The sequence below is a fragment of the Chiloscyllium plagiosum genome, unplaced genomic scaffold, assembly GCF_037043375.1.
Source record: "Chiloscyllium plagiosum isolate Xiang-an unplaced genomic scaffold, Cpla_swu_hap1 HiC_scaffold_2, whole genome shotgun sequence".
NCBI lineage: Eukaryota > Metazoa > Chordata > Chondrichthyes > Orectolobiformes > Hemiscylliidae > Chiloscyllium > Chiloscyllium plagiosum.
This window is the reverse complement of record NW_028270140.1, coordinates 44,703,987-44,719,463: the sequence shown is the minus strand read 5'-3', so window position 1 is coordinate 44,719,463 and position 15,477 is coordinate 44,703,987. Positions and strand designations below refer to the sequence as shown.

The window sequence follows — 15,477 nt, the reverse complement described above, 5'->3', positions numbered from 1 at the left end:
AAAAAAGAAGTCAGTTGATAACCAACAACATGCTTCAACAGCGAGTGAGTGAGGATCTGGAATACACTATCTGAGTACATGGTGATGGCAGATCCAATTGTGCTTTTTCACAGAAAATCTCGATTATTTAAAGAGAAAAGCTTTTATGACCCTAAGGAAAAGACAGGGGAATGGGCCAAGGACTGTCACAGCCATGACGGGCTGATGAGAATCCCCCAGTGCTTTGACCATTTTAGTCTTCCATTCTATGCAAAGTTAACGGAATTGGAAGAAAACCATTAAAAACATTTGACTTCTCACCTGGTTGAGTGATAGATGTCTAAAGGAGATTGGTCTTTCTCCTTTGCCATTCTCATGATATCGAGCACTGCCATACCAAGGCATTCCTCTTGTGTTTCGTGTGTAACTGGCACTTTTATCCATCCATTAATGAAGTCATCACGCCACTACGAAAGAAAAGCTTTAATTAGAAGCAGTCTCTTCACTCCATCATTAGGCTTCAATGTCGCAAGAATATTCCCATGTCTCTCCTTTGATGAAGTGCAGGCCTCCCAACTGAACCCACACTTAGTGGATAACATATTTTGTTAAGTAGGACATGCAATATTCTGTCTTGGCAATAATGCACTGATGTCCCTTCATCCCCTGGTCTATACACATCATTCACTGCTTTCAATTATCATACTCAGACTTTACCTTAAAAATCAGTAAAAAAAGAAGTTATTTTTTGTTGGTGAGATCACTTTTTTCTTCATTTTTCTAATTTTTAGTTTGGCGCTGAGTTGAGTTAAGAATTGCATTTAACGTCATCTTGTACAAAAAAAAGAGATTATCGGTTCCCGTTAGGAACTGGTTGAAAGACATTGTAGGTTAATTACTGCTCAAAAAACAATATAAATGATCTGGCACCAAGATGTTGCTATGCTCAGGGACTGGCAGTTAGTTCGATGTTGAATTGGTCAAATCAAGTGACTGGTTTTGATCAACCAACCATAGACAATAGAGTCATAGAGATGCACAGCATGAAAACAGACCCTTCAGGTCAACTCATTCATGCTGACCAGATATCCCAACCCAATCTAGTCCCACCTGCCAGCACCTGGTCCAATTCCCTCCAAACCCTTCCTATTCATATACCCATCCAGATGCCTTTTAAATGTTGCAATTGTACCAGCCTCCACCACCACTTCCTCTGGCAGCTCATTCCATACATGTACCATCCTCTGCATGAAAAATTTGCCCCTTAGGTCTCTTTTATATCTTTCCCCTCTCACCCTAAACCTATGCCCTCTAGTTCTGGACTCCCCCACCCCAGGGAAAAGACTTTGCTTATTTATCCTATGTATGCCCCTTGTGATTTTATAAACCTCTGGAAGGTCACCCCCTCAGCCTCCGACAGTCCAGGGAAAACAGCTCCAGCCTATTCAACCTCTCAGTATAGCTCAAATCCTCCAACCCTGACAACACCCTTGTAAATCTTTTCTGAACCCTTTCAAGTTTCACAACATCTTTCGATAGGAAGGAGACCAGAACTGCATGCAATATTCCAACAGTGGCCTAACCAATGTCCTGTACAGCCACAATGTTGAAAATGTTGAGGTTGCTGAAAAAGAAAGAGAAATCAAAGGGTGAACTGATTTTGACTAGATTTTTCGGCAGGAGGCAGTGGTGCTTTGCCAGCTGCAGCAGTAGATTGTTTGATTTTTGCGCTTAGTAGTTAGACTCCAGTTACTGACTTGTTCAAAGTCCTGAGGAAAAAATGTCTTTAACAGTGCAAGAAAAATCTCTGGAGGTCTGGGGAAGCTGTTTTCATTGATTGGTGACTTCAGAATTCAAGCATGCACAATTCCTACATACCTGCAATACAATCTATTTGAATTCATGAATGTTTGGTATTCATTATTGAAATGCCTATCAAACTGGCAACTTACGATTCCTTTAGTTTTGTTTAAATTTATCTCTTGGGTGTGTGTCTCTGGCAGTGTACAAGTAGGGGTTTGATGACCAAAGAATATTGGGCTTAGATAATAGATGTTAATTAAATTGTCTTGTAGTTCATTGTATTCTGCTGAAATCATATAATTGATAATAAATTGTTATTTTTTGTTTTGAATTTAAAATTGGTACATAAAATTATTTACTTATAAAGTCTGGTTGGGAACAGTTGAGCAATTTTGAGGGTTATCAACTGAATTAGTTTCACCATATTGCGAATCCAGTGATGGGAGGCAGATTTGGTCTGGCTTGCTAACTCAGTCGTAAGATAATCAGTTTTTAGCTAGCTCAACAATTCTGGAAAATTAGAGAATAATTTATAGGGTTTAACACTGCAATTTCAGAGTAGATAAAGCTTTCAAAGATGCAATGAGACCAATTCCAGACCCCCTCTCACCTCACGATTTCAGCACTGCTGAGGTTGGGAAACTGGTGGAGAATTCTCAGATTTACCCGAATAAGTTGCACCCGCCTCCTCAAAACCATTACCCGTTTGGCCTCCTTCACTTTCGTCATCACCAACCAGTCTGGGAATCCCATGAGTTGTGAAGACATTTGACCTATTCAGGGATGTTTTGGGGACATCCTGTGACGTACTTCCACTGTGCTCTTGGGATCTTCAGTTCTAAGTAGAGTAGTTGCTTCAGGCATCCCATGTTATGCATATCCTGCCTTTCAGAGATGGTTTTGAGTGATTAGGGCCTTGATGCTAGGCAAGCTGACTTGGGAGAGGAGGGTGAGGTTGGAATGAACCAATGTACTTGAAGGATCTTGCAAAAGCACTGCTCGTCATATTTCTCTGGTGCTTGATGTAGCTCTACGAGCCTCTGTAGCACATAGAAGAGAGGCAGCACTGCAAAGGCTGAAGCCCATTTTAGTTGTGAGTGAAGGATATCCCTTGTTTAGCTCTAATAGTGTGCAGGGCATTCTTCTCATCAGGGATGTCATTATGCTTCTTGCCTGATATCGTTAGGAGAAGTTAACTTCCACAACTCCAACTGCATACTAAATATAAATGGGCAGAAGTAAATTTCACCACAAGCTGCAACTAAAGTCACTCTGCTCCCTCTCATACACTTAAAATTTGCAGCTGACAGATCAAAACTAAATTCCTTCACAATGGAATTAAATCTTGACTTTGTTTTTCTTATACAAATGGCAACAGCTATGGGTGGCATGGAGGCTCAGTGGTTAGCGTTGTTGCCTCAGAGTGACAGTGACCTATTTTGGATGTTGCCTCGGATAAGTGTCTGTGCGGCGGTTGAACATTCTCACTATGTCGGTGTAGTTTTCCACTGGATGCTCCGGTTTCCTCCCACAGTCCAAAGATGTGGAGGTTAGGTGGACTAGCCATAGTAAAATGCAGTGTTACGGGGATAGGGCCAGGGGCTGGGTAGGTCGGGATGCTCTGCAGAGGGTCAGTGCAGACTCTATGGACCAAAAGGGCCTCCTTCTGCATTGTAAGGATACTACAATCTATTCTATGATCTTTTATGATCTACCAACATGATGGGTAACTTATGGTGGGATAGAAACACAGTCGTACATTTTATTGGGACATTTTCATCTCACTATACAAGAACAGCACTATATTGTTTTTGAAGATCAAAACTACTAAACTCCAAAGTCTACCCAGCTGATACCGTTTGGTCATTCAGCAGCTTAGCACAATTCTGGGTCAGTTCAGCATCAGATTTGACCAGAACAAACCATGCTGACACACCATAGCAGCCCCCAATTCGCTCTTAGTATGGTATTGCTGTGACAATTCAGTTCACAAAAATAAAGTTCTCCTGATGGCAGTGGAGTCCTCTCAACTACTTCTGAAATACAACTTATATTTTAAGATATACAAGACATAATTCTTGAGGTCAGTCCACACTAATCTTTGTTGCAAATTTCTAAAGTTGCTTGAGCCATTACTATTTTTAGTCAAAAGAAATGACTATGTACAAAATCTTACTTTCATTAATTAAGGCAAGTATTTATATTCATAGAGTTACTCATTACGTCAAGTTAAAATCACCGGAATCTGACTAGACCAGAGGTTGCCATCTCATTAGAGAGAGAGAGAGCGCGCGCGAGAGAGAGAGAGCGCGCGAGAGAGAAAGAGATGACTGCTAGTGGTTTAACTTGAGCGTCACCATATCTCAGGTGAGGGGAGAGATTGTAAATGAGAGTCCTATATGGGAACCTCAGCCAGTGTGGGAAATGTATCCACGCTGCCAGCATTACTCTGCATTGCAAACCACCCATCCAGATTTCCCACACTTCAAATCAAGCAGTGTCAGAGCTACACACAGCTTTCAACTTAGATTGTTGTTTATTAGAAGGGGGATGGAATTTAAAAGTAGAGATATTTTGCTTCAGGGTATTGGTGACACTATGTCTAGCATACCACATTCAAGCTGGTCGCCTTAAGACATGTACAGTTTAAAGTAGGACCACACTTCTGATTCGGGATGAGGGGGTTAAGAGGAGAGGTTGGAAAGGCTGGGCCTACATCCTGGAGATTAAGAGAATAAGAGATTTATTGAAATATGTACAATCCTGAAAGGGGTTTCACAAGATAGATGTTGAAAGCATGTTTCTCCTTGTGGGAGAGATTCAAACTAGGGGACAGAGTTTTAAAAATCTCTTCTACAGTGCACATTGAGGCAGGGCAGTAGTAGATAGATTGTCTGGTAACAAGGGAGTCAAAGGATATCAGGAACAATTAGGCAAGTGTCATTTAAGCCATAATCAGATCAGTCAGATTTAATGGAATGGCAGAGCAGGCTTAAGGCCAAATAGCGTACTACTTCTAATATGTATTGTCATGAGAGGGTAGACAGGAGTTCTAGAGCTTTCATTTCCACAGTTTTAATATGAATCTGCTGAGTTATTCATATTGAGCTCAGTTTTTTTAATTTGTGTCACTTAGCTGGACAAATATAAAGGCTCAATAAAGTGCTCAACATTAAAGTCAAATTTAATTATTCCATCAAAACATTTAGACTGTGTACAAAGGACAAATCAACTGTGGTTCAATGTGTATCCATACAGTTAAGTCTCAGTTCCAACACATCGCTTGTAGCTAGGAATGTGATTAAAACAAAAATAACCAACCCAAAACATATAGCAAAGTTTACCTGAGCAAAAAGATAAGTCATGATGTTATCGTCAATAAAAGGACTCTCTGCACCCTTGACAACTCCGTAACGATAAGCTCTTTTATTTCCAGGACTGTACCAATGTGGAAAGTAGAATCTGTGGAGAGAATATAGAAAGGATCACTTTTGCAGTTTGATTAAATTGTTAGTCAACTGAACCTAAATGGTTAAATAAATACTGCCCACAGATTACTGCATACAACTAAAAGGATGGTTTCATTTTCTGAACCCTGACCATCTCTCACCTGAATAAATGAATGTCAGTAATTCCCAAATTTACAGAACAGTCCTGACCACTTTTTGCGGGAATGATCATGTGAATGTGATTCATCTAAGCTTGTAATGGCCAGTAAAAACTGGCCATGTATAGAGATGGAATGAGAAGGGCTGTCACTTAAAGTATCTTTCAAATGGGATCCTAGGAAAGGAAGTAGTGAGATGGAGCGAGGGTACAATTTGATTGATAAAGGTATGAGTTGTCTGCCTGTAATAATTGGCTGGCACTTGAGTTGCTGCAATGCATATCAAGAGAGAGAATCTTAGCTTGCATTTCACTCACTCTTCCATATACCTTAAAGATATCCTAGGTAGTGGTTGTTTTGGTGTCAATATGTGGTCTGTAATGTCATATGGGTTTTATCTCCAGTGAGGTAACTTAAGCTGATGTGATAATGTTCATTTTAGCCCTTGCAACAAAAAAAACTCCGTAAGGGTACTGTGGAATTGAAAGATCCAGTATTAGGTCTGTTCAGTTAAAGCAATTGTCACAGAACTAGAAAAAAAGAGTCCATTTTGGATTTAAACAGCTCAGTTTAACTTTTAAAAAAAAATTGATTTCCAACTTATATCAGATTTTTTGTTTTATTTACACCCTTTAATATATCAAGGATTCTTTTCAGGAAGTCTTTCTTTTTTAAACTGCATTGGTAGGTGCTGTCCAATTGGATTGCTGTGTGGCCACTTTTATATGAAGTGATACACAAATGACTTTGAATGGGAATCTGAGGTGGGGTTGACAGGGTGAACAACACTTTCGACATGTTTGAATGTGCAAAGTTTTATATTATGACCAAAGTAGAAACCATACCCCAACATCCAACACTGCATCACATCCTCAAAGCTCTGACGTGAGGAATGTGGGCCCACAATGTGCAGAGTCAACAGTAACAATTGCTATTGTTGAGTAGAGCAGAGATCTGAAGATTCTATGATTTTGATTGAATTAAGATACTTATAACTCAAATAAAGTGTTTAATTTTGTGTAAAAATACAGAAGTCATGTTTTAAGTGCTTAAAACCAATGAAGTATTCATAGAATTCATAGAATCCCTTCGGTATAGAAATAGGCCATTTGCCCCAACAAGTTCACACCGACCCTCCGAAGAGTAACCCACCCAGACTCATTCCCCTACCCTATCACTTGAATCTTACCCTTGACTAACGCACCAAACCTACATCCCTAAATACTATGGGCAATTTAGCCTGGCCAATTCACCTAACCTGCACATCTTTGGATTGTGGGAGGAAACCTATGCAGACACGGGGAGAATATGCAAATTCCACACAGACTGGCACCCAAGGCTGGAATCGAACCTGGGTCTTTGATGCTGTGAGGCAGCAGTGCTAACCATTGAGCTACTGTGCCACCCCATGGTTCACTTTCTATGTTAGACCTCCTGTGGTATTTTACTTTAGGTTTAATTGTGCATTATTGTGCCTTTGCTTAAGAGAGAGAGAAACCATTGAATCAAAGGGATTAACCTGCATAAAAAATTCTTTAGATTCAGTTGTCTTTCTCACTGTCAAAGACATCCAGGCCTTGCTGGCACAAAACGAGTCACACTTTGTACATATAAACCAGACAAAAGAAAAATATTACATTTTTGTGAAGATTTGTGAGCCAAAGCATATTAAGAGGTAGTGTGCATCAAGGCAGGATTAATTATAGCTTCTTAATGAAGGCACCTCCAGTTAGCAGCAATCAGAATATATGAATGACTGAATTTTGCATTCAGTTTAAGGTAAAGAGAGGTTGAATTGAAAGGCACCATGAAACTCCTGACAGCTGTAAATACCTTGCTGGTTCATTAATGTCCTTTATATTACCCAATCTATCCTACATGCGACTCCAGACGTACAGCAAAGGTGGTCAGCTCTACAATACCAACTGAAATAGCTGAGCAAGTTACTCAGTGCAAGGTGCAGTAGGATAGGCAACAAATACTGGCCCTGCCAGTGACACCCACATCCCAAGAAAACGAAAAATAAATAAAGAAAGAGCCCTTCATTGTCATCTGAACAACATGTAATGAGTATGTTTCAGACAGACAATACACAGTCCCCATTATACAATTTCTTCATTGTTTAGTCACTAATATAACATGAAACATGTTCAAAGAAACAATGACAAACTTGTGAGAGAATCTTGAAAAGAGAGCTCCAATATTTTGACAGAATACAATATTGACTACTGATATTAATACTTGGAGATTTCAACCTACCTTAGTCGAAAAATGATTGTTACATCTGCAGAGTCATCAACATCGAAGATATGGTTTGGAGGATACCAATACCGGTCTCGTTCATTCATCAGAGCAAAAAGGGTATAATACACTGGTGAAAAACCTATTGAACAAAAAGGCAGTCAAGATTAATACATGATTTGAAGATGCCAGTGTTGTACTGGGGTGGACAAAGTTAAAAATCACAACACCAGGTTATAGTCCAACAGGTTTATTTGGAAGCACTAGCATTTGGAGCACTGCTCCTTCATCAGGTAGCTACGGCAACGGATGAATGGACACTGCAGAACAATCAACAGACAGGAGTGCTCCCTCCCAGTCGGAGAACACTTCAGCCGTCCAGGACATTCGACCTTCGTGGTCAAGTTCGGTACACATGGGAATGGCCTCAACCCGGACTTTGGGTTCACGTCACACAACATTTGGCCCTATTGCAACATACACAAACACAGACAGACGGACACACAGACAGACAGAGACACACACACTCAGGCAGATCCTCTCTCATACACTCCCACACACATCCTCTCACAGACTTAAATCCCTTTACACTCACACACACCCTCTCACAGACACTCAACGCCCCCCCAAAACACACACACACCCACATGCACACATACACATAATTTTGTGGGGTGAATTTGTATTTGCGGAATTATATGTTACTTTGCTCAAAAACTGCATGAATCCATTTAAGATCCTGTAAATCCGTTTTTTAGATTAGAATCAGTCTGACCATTGTGGAACAGACAGCTTCACACAGGGAACTAACACCATCAATACATTATCTGGGCTGACATGACACTAATTGTTAAAGTTCACTTGAGAATGTAACTTTTCTAAAAAGTTTTGCAGTTTACACATGAACAAACTAAAACCAACATGGTCATTCTAAAAGATGAGACTTAACAAGCAATCCAGGTCTTTTTCAATATATAAGTTCATCGTAAACTTTTGCGATAAATTCTGTGTCTTACTATCTTATTCTCCACAGCTACCTGATGAAGGAGCAGGGCTCCGAAAACTAGTGCTTCCAAATAAACCTGTTGGACTATAACCTGGTGTTGTGTGATTTTTAATATTAACACAAGTGAGAATTATAACATTGACATTTCCTCAACAATTAATTAGTTCTTTGTTTTGACTATTGCAGTGCTTTATTTGACTACCCTGGGAATTGTAAAGCCTGCAATACTTTAAATGTTGCAATGAAATTGTAATCACCCATCATTTAATTCTGCTGCAAATCCTTATGGTTTTGTGAATTGCTTCAAATATTATGATCTATTTGCAACAGCAAAATTAAAAGATATGAGAATGGAATTAACACCAAACTGGTAAATGTGTTAGTAAAATCCTTGGTCTTATATCAAAGTAATTGCTGACATAGTAAAGTTTCAGGTATTCTCACCTACTGTTGCTAAATTAAAGCAACTAAGGACAAATCTAACTTCATATTTAATTACAAAAACAGAATTTGCTGGAAAATTCAGAACATGAGGTCTGAAGATAGATCACTGGACACAAAACTCTGCTTTCTTCCACAGGTGCTGGAAAGACAGCAATTTTGTTTTTTGTCTCTGATTTCCAGCATCCACAGTCATTAGTTTTTTCATTGTTATTGTTCATGTGTTTTTGAAGCACAAACATACAGTGACACCAACTAAGCTTTGCTCTTAATGGTTTTGAGTGTCTTTCTTATGCAGAGCAACGATTAGAAACTTGAGGAAGGACTGGCAAAGATTAGATACTTACATACGAACAGACTAAAACGTATTACAGACAGAAAATATTTCTATGTTAATACCTACAGGTTAAAGTCCTTAAACTTTTCAACTGGTTGAAAAAGAAATGATAGTCAGTGGAAAGCAGAGTGACATACTAGGTTCATTCCCAAAACCTGGTGACCCTGATATCTTGGTTGGCAGTCAGGCACAGTATTGAGCAGAATGTGGAAGAATCTAAAACATTAGCGTTAGGAAAGGAAGTAAACAAGTCCTTATGGCCACAGTACTGCTAAACAATCAAACCACAATATACACTGATAGCAGACTACTGGGGCGGACATCTCGTTCTCTCCAGTTGAACAGGAAAGAGTTTTTAGTTAAACTAAAGAGAAATGACGATGATAGCGATAGTTTAAAAGTTGCAGCATACTTATTCTTCCTGGTGTGTTGCTCAAATTTTTAGTGTATATTATAACCCTGAATACTCCACTGCACTAAATAAATAGCTACATCACTCCCCCTGCTTACATTTAACAAGATTCAGCAAGAAGGGTCTTCTTGGAATGCTAATACTTGGCAGACGGCCATGAAGAACACAATATTTGGATAAAAAGCTCTTTAGTTAAGCCACATATAAATTTTCTATTTTAGCTTTATCCTGTGTCTGCAAATTAGCTTCAAATATACGGGTAGGTGGGCCAATTGAAGCGATAAGCTTTTCTGCACTGCATGATCCTATGATTTTATTCTAACATGAGGGAAGCAGAAAGTCTGCCATTGGCTGTATGTCAGTAACATTGCTTAAGAGTTCAAAACAACTAGAGCTGCTTCCTCTTCAAACGTTTTGTGCTTTCAATGCTTGCAGTTTTTGATGTGGGTCACTCACATGCTAGTTCAAGTATCTGCTCTGATCAACCCATCCTTAGAAAGTCACAAGCAACAATTCATTGACTGCAAATCAAAATCTAGCTTTCAGTCCATTTTATTTCAGGGCATGAATTGGAGAAGATGACAAAAAAAAATGAAGCTGTCTGAGGTGAGTCAAATAGTTTTCAGCACAGACAGATGAGTGACATGGCTGCTCAGTGGTTAGCACTGCTGCCTCAAAGCGTCAGGGACCCTGTTTCGATTCTAGCCTTGGGCGACTGGAGTTTGCATGTTCTCTCCATGTCTGTGTGGGTTTCCTCCAGGTGCTCCAGTTTCCTCCCACAGTCCAAAGATGTGCAGGCTGGGTGGATTGGCCATGGGAAATGCAGAGTTACAGGGATAGCTTGGAGGGGTGAGTCACTCTTCAGCGGGTCAGCATGGATTCACTGGGCTGAATGGCTTGCTTCCACACTTACAGATTGTGTGATAAATTGAAGATCAGCTAATGCAGTGTATGTCAAAAAATCTCAACACCCCTCAGCCCTACTTAAACATGTGCCTTTACATTAACAGAACATTGCAATCTAATATCTTCTTCACTTAGTATCCTGAGCATTCTACCTCACTTTTGGTGAACAAGGAACTCAAGGCTCTACAGCTCCAAGACTTCTTCATTGTGTTTTAACTTAACTGTCTAACGTGTAATGTTTCTGGAGCTGCAGTTTCCTCTGGCGAAATATTTGGATGACTGAAGTTCTAATTGTCAGTCCACATGCACCATACACTTTGCATCACAGTTATCCTCCTCCTAACTCTGGCTAAAGCAGCCTGCTCCCAGATGTGAAAAGCTACATTTTGCTCTGGGGATAAGCCAGCACATCCTCCATCTCCCCAGTGAAAAAAGTCTATGGCCACCCAGACATGATTGACTGCCTCATACCACACCTATTTGTTCCCCTCCCGAAATGTCCTCCCAGTGTACTGCTGATTGATTAAATTACTGGTAATTCTCCTGTCCCAGCAAAGCCACTGGGCGCTGTAGCCACAGCTCAGACTGAAACAGAAACTCGAAGTAAGACATATAGCAATGGAGCCTGGACTATCTGCTGATTCTTGCAAAGACTGAATTGGGAGGCAGGGGTTGCAAAAATGGCACAACACAACAAGTTATGATCCCCCCTGATAAAGAGGTCAATGGAATAGATTGCAAATTAGAAGATTTCTTTGTGTATCTTTCTTGTGGGTGGAATGAGCAAGTGATCAAATTTTTTGCATGATAATGGCGGAGGCAAGGTATTGCTTATGAGTTTTGCAAGGAAGTCCAATATCAGGCGAAATCCTTGCCTGGGCAAGAATCCCGAACTACTAGGAGATTTGTCTCATTTTGTATTATTAGATCCTTCAAGAATGTGTATCTAGACTTTTGTAGGAAAGAAAGTTTTGCTTTCCTTGGGTATTAGAGATAAGATGGAGCCTATGTTATTGAAGGTTTCAATCAAAACATTTTTCTTTAAAAATGGAAACATCAGAAATATCCAAGTACTTCTATGAACATCACTGCAAAAAAAAAAAACCTTCTGACACCCCTTTTGGAAGGTCTACATGGCTGTCTTCATCTCATGTAATTCCGAGAAAAGGTTGGGAGCAGAGGATTAAATTGGCACTGACCCCTGACACATTGTGATATTGCCATCCTTTCACATAAATTAAAAGCTTACAACTGACAAATATTTACACTATTCAGATTTATTTAGGTGGTGAAGTTCAGGCAAAGTGAAAAGGACAAACTTTGGCTCCTTTCCCTGCTGCCTAATTTCTATTTTGTACTTTTTGTTTAAAGAAGAAAAAAAATTGAACTATGTACTATCTGAAGCTTTTAGGGATTTTTTACAATAGGAGACCACGGTGAGGTGGAGTACTGCACAATGTGCTGGAATTATGTGGAGCTAGTTGGATGGAACAGGGGTCTGAACCTTCCTATGTTTTGACCCAATGTCATTTACATTGAACTTTGTGGAGGGTTTCGTGTGTGATGACCATTATTAACTACATGCCTCCATGATACACCAGTTGCTCACAGCCAGCCTGACTCACGTACTTGTCCCAACTGAAAGCACTTGTCACTTACAAGGATAGTCTGGTTTCAAAGATGCTATGCCATCTTTGATACGATTGTTACGCACCAGTCAACAGTTGGCAGTAAGGAGCTGTGCTGCATTGTTCACATCATTTACACTGGATATGGCAAAACTGTCATGTCACATTGCAGACAGGGTCTTGCTAGACATAGTTGGGCAGAGGAGGATGTCCTCTATCCCCAGAAAACAACCAGAGGGAGCCACAACATCAGATCCTGCCAGCTTGGTCAGAGGTTGAACCCTGGGTGAGTGGGGTCTCAACCATCTGGAGGATCATGCAGCATCGCTGACCTTTCCTACTCCAGCTCAGCAAGTGCCACCATCTTTTCCCTGCTGTCGTGTACTCACTCTGCCTCTAGTACTGCACCCACGTTCCACAAAGGCTCAGGCTCCTCCACTCTGTCAATTTTATACAACATCTTCATTCACCTGCAGCCAGCCAGCTACCCTAAGCTCCCACGTTACAGACTCTATCTGGCCTCTGTGCATCCTACTCTCAAGACATTGTGCTGTTGCAGGTGAGCTAAAGTTGGGCAAACAGTTGTGTTACCCACTTTCACTCTACTCAAATCACTCCCATTCTCTGATTCCAGGAGAAAAACAGTCCACTCAAGGGCAGAAAGTGCCATGTTGGGTGGCAGGGTGCTCAATATTTAGCCTCTCACACACGAGGATAGGACCCATCCATGACCACTCCAAGCAGTCTGACTACCGTCCAAGCCCCTGCACTGATACTGGATATTGCTCCAGATTATTGAGCTAGGAACCCCTGACTGAAGGCTGTCTCCCCGATTTTATCAATTTGAGACATGGGCATCTGCTTGTGGCACATGCATTGCATTTGCCCATGAATATGGCTGGCACCTGGGTGCAGGTATAAGCTTGATGCAGCCCTGTGCCATGCAGCATCATGTCCACCTGCTTGAGTGATGAACACTAACAAGCATAACAAACTGCCTGGCTTTGTATTAGCTCAGAACAGCAAGGCAACACAGAAATACTGGGAGCCTTCGAAGTGTGGCTGAGGGGGAAAAGTGCTGATATGCAAGACAAGGTGGAGATGCTGCGAGAAACCTGGTAGGTGGAAAGTGAGTGAGGACTAAGCAAACAAATGAGCAGTCCTGAGATGTAGCCCAGACTGTTCTGTGAATTGGGTATCTATTCCTGTGGACAAATGGCCCTGCAGTAACTCCGCAGCACAACATTAAAGCGCAGAAGCATTCTATAAGTAGATCGGAGATGTGCCATGAGGGACTGGTGCAGCTGATACGGGTCAGAGGCAAACATTGAAGGTACACTGTCAATCTATACCCAATTCTAACCTCCTTCTTTTCCCGTGCATTCTGGAGTCAGAAGGCTGTGGGGATGTGAGGCTGAACAGACAAAACACGACGAGCATGGCGGCTCAGCGGTTTGCACTGCTGCCTCACAGTGCCAGGGTCTCCGGTACGATTCCAACCTCAGGTGACTGTGTGGAGTTTGCACATTCTTGCAGTGTCTGCGTGGGTTTCCGCTGGGTACTCTGGTTTCCTCCCACAATCCAAAAGATGTGCAGTATAGGTGGATTGATCATGCTAAACTGCCCGTAGTGTCCAGGGATATGTAGGTTAGGTATAAATGTAGGGTAGAGGAATGGGTCTGGGTGGGTTTCTCTTTGTACGGTTCGTATGAACCTGTTGGGCTAAAAGGCCTGTTTACATACTGTAGGGACTCTTTGTAAAAAGAAAAAGTTTTAATGGTCATGGCTAATGGAAATACTTAAGTTAGATATCAGAGGAAAATGCTAGCTTCATAGATTAATTTTTTAATTTTTGAACTGGTTTCTGGGGAGGTTAGTCACTGAAACATATTTACGTCAGGGTGCAGAAGGTCTTTAACACATGAATGACGACAGAGATAGACAGAGATACAGAGATTCTTTCCCAGCTATACCTTCAACAGATAGCTTTCCTATAGCGCCATAGTCGTGCTCTAGCGAAACCTTGCTTAATAGAAAATTCCTCAATAGAAATAATGGGGCCTATGGGAAAAGTGGGGTTGGGGCAGACCAGCAAAAAAAAAAATCACACAATCACTGAAAAATCATCTAAAGGTCTAACACAAAGTATAGCACAGCCTGAATGAAGGTCCAAATCATCTTTACTAACAAAACAATAAAGTAAATTTAACACAGTACATGGAAAAAATGTAAGAAAGCTGGTCTCTGTACAGCATCTCTCACAGAAAGCTGCTCCGTCAGCAGCTGACATCGGCACACACACAGAACAGCACGAAGACGGATGCTGACATCTCACAGGTGTGGAACAGAGCACGCGATACAATCCCTGCTTAAATCATGCTAATGCGAACAGAGGTAAACGTTCTTGAAAATACTGTCCCCTAATTCTTCCACCAAATCACGCCATCAGAACACAGGTTATCCCAGAACTATCTGTACAAATATTCAAAGCCCAGAGTATTTTTAATTCCAAACTTTACATGGTATTCCCACTGGTGTTAAAAAAACTGATATTTCTTTGCCAATCACAGGCAGTGGAAGCTGTCAATTTTTTTTTTAAACAAGTCAAACTTTATAAAGCTATCCCTTTTAATGTCAGGTATCCTCAGTTTCTTAAATGAGCCAAAGATTGTCTAAAGGAGAGGAAATCACAATCATCATAAAATTGAATCAGCGCAAACAAGAGCACATATAAACCGTACACATGGACAATATTTAAAAGAGGAGTAAAAGCCGTAAATGTGGCAACAAAAGAAAGACAAACTTAAGCAAACAAAATAGATATAACTGAATTACAAGCAGTGATTTTCAAGCAGGTACAGAAAGCTAGATAAAGTAATCAATGTGGATTAAAGTGGAATGTTCATGTTTGAGCTTTGAAAGAGTAACAATGCAAAGACAAGTGTAAGCCAATGGACATAATACACAGACGCTTAAATGCATTGGATATAGTGCCAACTAACAGGCTCATGTTTAAGTCGAATCAGAAGAGAAGAAGGCAAGCAGAGTCTAACAGTTTCGGACCAGAAAGGTTAACTCGGATTTCCCTTTTCAGATGTTGCCAGACCTGCTGAGCCT

General features: G+C 40.7%; 1 protein-coding gene across 5 annotated transcripts in view; it reads right to left on the bottom strand.

Moving 5' to 3' along the window:
* The window catches only part of LOC122562420 (tyrosine-protein kinase JAK2), a 270,607-nt gene that overhangs the window by 115,131 nt on the left and 139,999 nt on the right, over window positions 1-15,477 (bottom strand). For all 5 annotated transcript variants that reach the window (XM_087996459.1, XM_087996471.1, XM_087996450.1 and 2 more), the window contains 3 exons: window positions 7,649-7,772; window positions 5,127-5,244; window positions 301-446 (listed from right to left, as the gene is read on the bottom strand). In XM_087996459.1, coding sequence (XP_087852585.1) covers window positions 301-446; window positions 5,127-5,244; window positions 7,649-7,772 — 388 coding nt within the window. The remainder of the gene's footprint in view (window positions 1-300; window positions 447-5,126; window positions 5,245-7,648; window positions 7,773-15,477) is intronic.